This window comes from Nesoenas mayeri, assembly GCF_963082525.1.
Source record: "Nesoenas mayeri genome assembly, chromosome: 8".
NCBI classification, from domain to species: domain Eukaryota; kingdom Metazoa; phylum Chordata; class Aves; order Columbiformes; family Columbidae; genus Nesoenas; species Nesoenas mayeri.
In genome coordinates, this window is record NC_137554.1 from 9,078,777 (window position 1) to 9,087,855 (window position 9,079).

General features: G+C 41.8%; 1 protein-coding gene across 1 annotated transcript; it reads right to left on the bottom strand.

The window, feature by feature from the left end:
• Positions 1–3,546: 3,546 nt before the first annotated feature.
• Positions 3,547–8,850, bottom strand: CTBS (chitobiase; the record flags this gene model as incomplete). Its single annotated transcript, XM_080348929.1, has 7 exons — positions 3,547–3,732; positions 4,740–4,901; positions 5,583–5,680; positions 6,236–6,407; positions 7,014–7,222; positions 8,166–8,304; positions 8,719–8,850. 7 exons carry the CDS (start codon positions 8,848–8,850, stop codon positions 3,547–3,549), a joined length of 1,098 nt encoding a protein of 365 aa, XP_080205055.1.
• Between the last annotated feature and the right edge of the window lie 229 nt (positions 8,851–9,079).

Consider the following 9,079-nt stretch of genomic DNA (forward strand, 5'->3'; position numbering starts at 1 on the left):
ATATTGAATAATACTGGCCCCAGTACTGACCCCTGAGGTACTCCACTAGATACTGGTCTCCAACTAGACTCCACACCATTGACTACCACTCTCTGGCTTCTCTCCTTAAGCCAGTTTGTAACCCACCTCACTACTCTATTGTCTAGACCACACCTCTGCAACTTAGCAACTAGGATGCTGTGGGAGACTGTGTCAAAGGCTTTACTGAAGTCAAGGTAGACCACATCCACGGCTCTGCCATCATCCATCCACCTTGTAACATTCTCATAAAAGGCTATGAGGTTGGTCAAGCATGACTTACCCTTGGTAAAGCCATGCTGACTGCCCCTAATAACCTTCCTATCCTTGATATGCCTTGAGATAGCACCAAGGATAAGTTGTTCCATTACTTTCCCAGGGACAGAGGTGAGGCTGACCGGTCTATAGTTACCCGGGTCCTCCTTCTTGCCCTTTTTGAAGATTGGAGTGACATTTGCTTTCCTCCAATCCTCGGGCACCTCTCCCGTTTCCCAAGACTTGGCAAAGATGATGGAGAGCGGTCCAGCAATGACCTCAGCCAGCTCCCTCAGCACCCGCGGATGCATCCCATCTGGACCCATGGATTTATGGATGTCCAGTCTATTTAATTGCTCCTTAACCCAGTCCTCGTCAACTAAAGCAAGCTCCTCCATTGACCTGGCTTCATCTGGGGTCTCAGGGGTACAGGGCTCCCCAGGACAGCCTCCGGCAGAGTAGACAGAGACAAAGAAGGCATTCAGTAATTCTGCCTTCTCTGTATCTTCCGCCACCAGGGCACCCACCCCATTCCTCAGTGGGCCTACATTGCCTCTGGTATTAGTTTTATCCGCTATGTATTTGAAAAAGTTCTTTTTGCTGTCCTTGACCCCTCTCGCCAGCTGTAATTCTAAGGAGGCCTTGGCTATCCTAGCTGCCTTCCTACATCCTCTAACAGCAGCCTTATATTCTTCCCAAGTGGCCAGCCCCTGCTTCCATGACCTGTAAACTCTCCTCTTCTGCTTGAGCATACCCAATAGATTCCTATTCAACCACGCAGGCCTCCTGGCTCCCTTCCTTGACTTCCTACGTGTGGGGATGCTCTGATCCTGAGCGCGGAAGAAGCAATCGCTGAATGTAATCCAGCTCTCTTGGGCCCCTTTTCCTTCAAGCAGTCTTGCCCATGGAATTTCCCCCAGCAATTGCTTGAAAAGGCCAAAGTTAGCCCTGCTAAAGTCCAGGGTTGCAATTCTACTTGCTATGCTGTTCCTGCCATATATGTTCCTGCCATATCTAGCCATTTTTGTTCCCTCTCTTATTAGGAAAGCCACATGGACATTAACCACCTTCTGTATTTAGTGGAAGGGGCAAACTTTATCTTGGACAAGCTGTAATGATGATCCTGGTCCAATTTACAGTACTGCATATTCTGTTGTCCTTTAAGTTCAAGTTCTTGCCTGTGCTTAGATAATAATTCTCTGAAAGAGTAATCAGAAACCTCTTCTTGATAGTATAGTATTTTTTTTTCTAGTTCTCCTGTTTGCCTCTTTGCAGTACCAGATGTTATTACATAAACAGTAACATACTAGGAATTTATATCAGCCAAAAAGCTGATACTTATTACTGGATGTAAAACACTCACAGGAAATCAGTAATACCATAAGAAAATTATGCAACTCTCAAAAGGACTGACTTCCACACATCTTGAGTCAAACCACCCATTATCTAATCTATATTCTTCAAGACAGAATTTAACAAAGATTTTAATGCAAAGGTATTAAATTCATTATTAAAACCACAACCACTTTTGCTTAATTCAGGATTGAATCCTACATCCTGTGTTTCAGAATTGTGTCTTATTTAAGACACAAGAGCAGGCAACTATCTACTGAAAAATCTGAACCTAAATTAAAAAAGGAAAAAAAAAACCTAAAAACCATATCAACTCAGGATTATTGACTGCTACAAGAGAATTTTGTTATAAAGTCATCCTGGTCTTCAGTTAGGATTTTGTAGGTCAGATCATCCACTCCAGAAAACCTCTCAATTTCACAAATATCTATCTCACACTATTTTAGCATATGAATATAAACAGGAGTACAAATTCTGAAGTATCTCTATGTAAAATAAATTTATCAGTTTCTCCTAAAACCTACAGATCAGATTTCTGTTGAAGAGCCCCCTGATTTTCCAAGAGAATTTCTTTCCTTATGGGAGAGCAGTCGGCTTCACCATCGTATCAAGTAATCGGACACTCCTATGAAGTCTCCTCAGAAGCCACGGCGGTAGTGCTGTTATTCTATGGTGTTTTCCCAGCAACCATTTCACAAGAGAAAAAGACCAGCCAGTCAACCAAACCTGCAACTGAGTACTTATATCCAATTAAATAAATTGTTTAATTGATGGAGTCACTTAAGCAGGGCACAGTTGCACTTTAATCTGGTTGTGAAACATGCCTGAGCAGTAGAGAAGCAGCGTGGGCTGTAAGCTGTAGAACAAATAATGCATAAACAGACAATACTGTTTACCAACCTTAGTGAAGACAGCATTTTATTTAACAAAAGATATCCTGTAAAGACCAGTAAATCTTTCCATCGCTACAGATACTTTAAAAGGAAGTTACGCATTTTCTCTAGGCAAATGATTTTCTAAAAAATATGAACTAGAAAGCAAATACAACCTCATATTATCTCAGAGGGAACACCACATAAAACCAAACAACAGGCTACTGAACAAGTCTTAAAGTGTGTGGAAAAATACATATGCAGTTCATTAAATAAGCTTCTGAGTTCAAGTTTTCAGGAAGTACAGAAATTTGAAATGGAAGAAAACATCATCCACGTCCTCTCCATAGTGATGTTCCCTCTTCCAGATAAGGTCTAAGATTTTTGGCTTTGGAAACTAAGGAATTTAGGTGATACAAAAACATGGTGAAACTAGACTTTATTGAATAATCCTTTCTAACAAGTCTGATAAAAATCTTAATGGCAACTACTTCATGTTACACAATTTCTTCAGTCTATAAAACATTTCAATCTCTAGAAGGGTAACCAAGTACAAGTTTCACTAGGTTGCACGTAACCAACAATCTGTCTCTCCAGTATTTTGTGTTTAACTTGGTTCAAGAGTGACTGAGCTAAAATACAGGTTGGGGTGGGAAGACAGAAAGCTGGGACTGCACCATGCAGCCTCGGAATGAAAACCTGCTGCACCAGCAGCCTTAGCAAAGGATCATTGTGAGACTGCCCCTGCAAATCTCCACTTGGACTTGTTACCAGACACAGTCTGGCTTCAGGCTTCAACCAGCTTCTAGTAGTTGTGAAAAACAAAAATCATGAGCAGTTTTTTAAAGAAAATGCTGCTAAAGCAACACTGGAACTTTTTGTAGAATGAAAATACAGCTTTGCATACCAAACAATAAGATGGATTTGGCTAGTTCTCAAAGCTTTTGTAATCATGGCATATTTATATAAATTTAAAATCTTTGATAATATAAGCCATAATAAAAAATCACTGATTTTCATCATTCTAAATCACGGGTTCACACAGTTCTTACGGTGTCAGGGCTTGCCACATTGCTTCAGTTTGTTGTTCTGCTACAGCTTCCTTGGAATAGTCAAGACTATTTCCATTCCACATGCCAATGCCCCTTAAACCTCGATTTTTCACATACACTGCTTTTAGAGAGATGCTGCGAGGGTCATCATACCATACCTGGTGGAAGTGACCAAGAGAATCCTAGAGAAACATTTAAACACCAGTGTCAGTATCTACCTATCTACATAAACATGATACATTAAAGTTCATTGAGTTTTGATTACATTTTCTGTTGAATGCAGTGAAAAGTACAATTAAAACTGAGATATACGAGCTATGTAGATTTACAAAATTATATTTTCCTGATTTACAAATTATTTTTTACACTGGATAATTAAAAATTTTAAGTCAAATATTTGGCTGATTTTTCACTTGTAGAATCTATACTATAAAACATTGATACATTTTTACTGAAGTTACATTAAAAGACTTAGCTAATTTGTATTTCAATAATTTTAAAAATACAGCTAAAATACCTGATACATTATCTAACCTATCAGGTTAATTTAGTTGGAAATTTAGTGCTTTTTTCAGCAATAAACAGTTTTAGAGGAGGTTATATAATTTTGTCAAAGTTATGCTGCTTTGACCTGGTCATTGCTTACAACACCTTTTAATCATCTGCATGTGAAACTTAAAATTGTGTCTAAAGAAAGAAGGCAAAATGCATACACTATGTTGTCCATGTAAGCACAATCATTCATGGACTCTTTCATTATGTCTATGTGGAAACTAAATGCAGAAAAGAACATGCATGGAAGCCTCTGGGTTAGTAAAACTTCAGAGTATCTCAGAATCTGTTTTAGTTCAAATCAGTCACCAATACATAAAAGTAACTATAACAGTGAAAGATGGAGGTGTATGATTTCTTTGTGCTAAAACATCCTTTTTGACATGATACGATCTCTCCAGAAAACTGCAAAGTAATAAAGATCTTTATTACTTTTGTAGTCTTCAGTCACCGCACACTTCTTTCAGACTAGAAATTCAAGATATGGAAATCCAGCCACCCTTTACTAAACACACACACAAAAAAAAGAACTAGAAAACACAAATGGAAGAATCTAACCCTGAAAAATTTATGATCAAAGAGCTCTGGTTCATGAATATTTACTCTACAACATGGTGTCTTATAAAGAGACACTTACCTTGTATTCATAAAATGGAGCTTTCTGTAGCTCATCCCACAGCACCCCTGACAGAGAACTGTTCACCTGCTTCATGATTGCTCCATAAGGCACCTGGCGCCCGGCAGCATCACTGCAAGGAGCCCCACGGAAAGGTACTTCGGGAAGGTGACAAACGTGATCCTAGAAAAAAAGCAGAAGGCATGAGTTTCATGTTACATAGATTCAATGAACTCCAGAATAGCAGTACAGCCACAAACAAAGTAACAGAAGGCACTGGGGGCTCAAAAATACCAAATCTTCAACTATCTGTGGCACACATGCTATATGTAGAGAGAAGTAAACTAAAACAGTCCAATTTTGTTTAGTCTCTAGAAATACAGGACTGGAGGGACACCATTCAACTTGTGCAGTTGCCTTATTTATCTTTTCCACTTGTAATTCACTCTTACATTTCTGATGAGTAAATGTTGTTTGAGACCCCATGAATTAGCCATAAACTTCTATCCTTTAACAATCACAGGTTTGTTATGGTTTGTTGCACCTAGTCTTTAAGCAGTGAGCTTAGTGCCTGTGTTGATAAGGCACATATGAGTGTTGCAATGCCTTTGGACATCACCTCTTATCATACAGATAAAGTAGCTCCTTAATCAAACACGGTGCTTGGGAATCATGGGGTTCATGGTAACACACTGGCCATCGTTATCAGCCAGGCAAAAGTCTCTGTCTTGCGTCCCAGTTTTATGCTCCTATCCATCAGACCACAGTATTTCCTAATCCAAAAACAGGATCACCAAAATCTAGCTGGCTCTTTCCAAGGAAAAAATTAACAGTACGATTGCAAATGAATAATTTTGATCTGACCTTAGATAGGTTTTGGCAGACATAGTCATAGCCATACCAGGGGATGCCCATCACAAGCTTCTTAGGATCAATACCCATAGTAATGTACTCTTCATATCCTAGTTTTGAAGGAAATAGAAATTAAGATCCATTATTGCATTGTCCCATGCTTTTTATCCTTAGAACTAATCTAGAGCCAGAGACAATATAGGATTTGCATGATCCCCTAACAGAGGCTAAGGCACAAGCTCTTCTTCACCTCCCACCTGCATTCTCCTCAACTTGCTCTGTTCAGATCCCAGTAACTTCTCTAGTTGCTGATACTTGAAACCCGCTGCCCGCAGCAGCAGTTTACAAGGATGAGAGAAAGGTTTCGGGTTCTTTGCAAGCCTGGGCAGACACCATTGCTTTGGCTGTTGTTTGTCATTCTAAAAGCACTATTCACAATCGTGAGGGCTAGACAATCACAAGTAAGAACACACAAGCGCCAAAGGTCTATCTATAGTGTCATAAGGATCTGAGATACGTTTTTCACTTTAGGTCAACATGTAATTGAGCACACCCAAAAGCCTTAATACAACCAAAAAACTTGTGCAAGAAGATACAATGTTTACTATCTATTCATTTGAACAAATGGAAATGTTTTGACTCCTAGGGAGGTGTTTTGTCCTCACCAACTAAAGTCTGCAGGTAAGGAGCATTGGCTTTTGCAATACAGTCTGTCCAGATCTGGCTCTGCTCATCATATGACATCACAAATAAGAAGTCACAGGCATCTGCAATCCCCGTGTAGTTGTAGCACCTTTTATCTATGCATGCCGGAGACCAAGCCACATCAAATGTCACCTGAAGGGAAAACACACAAGTTAGTATCATGTATGGCACTTAGGCGCTCTTGTTTTGTCTATAAAAAAAGCTGCAACTCTTAAAGACAGTATTTCCCAAATGTTGCACATTTGATACTAATGAGCTGTAGGAGAAGCCACTTAGCTGATAAGCAATTAATAACAAACAGTGAGTGCCCCTATTCAAAACACTAAAGAAATTAAAATAAAACACAAACTCCTTCAAAAATAAGAAGCATGATGCAAATCCTTAAAACTTTAGTGATGGGTTTACCAAAACATTATCAAGTTTGTGCACCAGAAGGCCATATTTGCCCCACTTTCAGAGTTCATTAAGCCATACTAATAACTGCCAGCACACATACGGCAATAATACTGTATCTACAAATCTCAGTGAAACCCTTCTTCTATTTAAATTCAGATAGGTCAGAAAGAGTGGTTCTTATAACCGTGTATCATCGCTAATATTCATAATCAACCATTCATAAGAATATTGTGCTTTATATTTGCATTTTTTTTTCATATTCTTATGCTAAACAGCTTTCTCAAAACTCCATACATTTCATAAAGTCAAATTTAATGGTTGCATTAAGAACATTATTAGTACCTGTGATCCTGGAATTTCTCTGTGAAAAGTATCTGTAGTTTCTCTAACAAGCTCTGTTAATGCATAGTACTCAGGGGAGGTTTCATTAACTTCTTGCTCTATATCTATGTTAATTCCATCCATGTACTGTCTTTTTGCAAGGTCCACCTGCTGAGATATCCACGCTGCTCTTTTAGCAGGATCAACAATTTCCTTAAGAGGTACATCACCTAGATGAGAGGCCTTCAAAAGTTAACATGCATTTACACCACAGGAAGGAGAAAACTTCACTAAACCAACTAGCATAACCACAAAGTAAAAACTCCCCACAACCATACTGGTGAAATATAAAAGATTTAAGCTTTTCCCGCAGGCATAATTTTGAGAACTCACCCCAGAAGAGCGTATCAATCTTCATTGAGACAGCGATGTTTAAAATTAGGTTACTTTTGAATTTTTTTTCATATCATGCTTAATATTTTTTTAGCCACTGTAACCTTCCTTTCTTGAAGTCAATTTACTGCCAGTATTTCCAGGGAACCAGCAGGCCTGTTGTCTGCTTTGATAAACATACTTTTATGCTTAACTGTTGTTGTTTTTCACATTGTGGTCTTGGATTACGTTTTTGCCTCAACAGAGCCAAAACTTGACTGCAGCATGTAAGCACAGATCAACAAGATAGACTTTGTCTTTCTAATCAGCATTTCCTGAGTATTCATGTTTATAAACTCAACCACTTCCTAATACAGAAGGATCAATTTAAGTGAAAAGCAGTAAAAATTACTTGCAGTCCCTTCCCTTACCCTGTCTTTTGAGTGCTGTGGAGAACATCCAGAACACAGACCCAAATCTGCTACAGGGTTTTCCTTTCGTCTCTTCCACCCTGTTTCACTGTAGCTGTGATGTTCCCTGTTACAGGACGTTCTGTTTAGATGCCACTGAAATGGTTTTGCCACTGCTGGTTTTCTTTTTAACATCCTGCATAGCAGCATGTGCAAACTGTCAGGTATTATAGGTCTGGTGTGGATTATACTCTTATTAATTAATCCTCTTACTGATTTTTAATACTCTGCATTCAAGTAAATGTGAAATGTCAAGGTATTACAGCCCTATGTACATTATGTTCTTATTCATGTGTCACATAAACATCCACATTTTCACACTGTGACCAACCTTTCAGTACTATCCTGGAGCCTTTAGAGTGAGCATAGCACATCAGCTCGGGATCGTACTTCCCGAAAGCTGCCACAGTTGTAATTTTGGACCAGTTATAGGATTTCCAGGCTTCCTTCCCCACATCGAACACAAAGACCTGGAAAAGGGGTAGAAAGCACCCTGGTTAGCTCCGGACAGTTCTCAGCAGGGTAAGTTACGCGACCCGCGTCGCTGGACACCAGCCCGCACCCCCGCTGCTCCGCAACGCCGGCTGCACGAACGGCTCCCCGGGGCCGGGTCGCTGTTTCCAGCAGCTGGTGCGACGCTGAGCCCGGCGGCGGGGACAGCACTCTGCAAACCCACACCCACCGCAGCCCGGGCATTTCCTTCTAAATCACATGCACCTGGGTTTTCAAAAACCCGTTCGACTCCGCTGCAGGCAATTAGAACAAGGCAGCGGCGCACGGCGTGTTCAGCGCGCTGCTCCCCGGCCCGGTCCGCTCCGCCGGCCGGCAGCGCCGCGCCGCTCCCGGGCCGCCCGCCCCAGCCCCGGGAGCCGGGGGACGCGCACCTCGAAGCCGCCGGTGCCCGTGATGGGGTGGCAGAGCTGCGGGTCCCGGCAGGGGCAGGCAGCGGCGGCGGGGCCGCCCAGCAGCTGCAGGAGCCCGAGCGGCAGCACCCACGGGCCCCACGGCCGCCCCATGGCCGATCGCCGCTTCCGCCTGGGGGCGGTGGCGTGGCGGGCGGGACGCGCTGGGTGCCGGGCCCGCCCCGCAGCTGCGCCCCGCAGCCCGCGGGGGGTGAGCGTGGGCGGTGTGCGGCACCCCTGTGAGTGTGGGGGGTCATCTTCGGGGAACCACTGGTTCGGGAGGAAATGATGGTGACTGCCGCTTTTGTAGAGCAAGGGTTTATTAATAGCTCGAACCCAACGA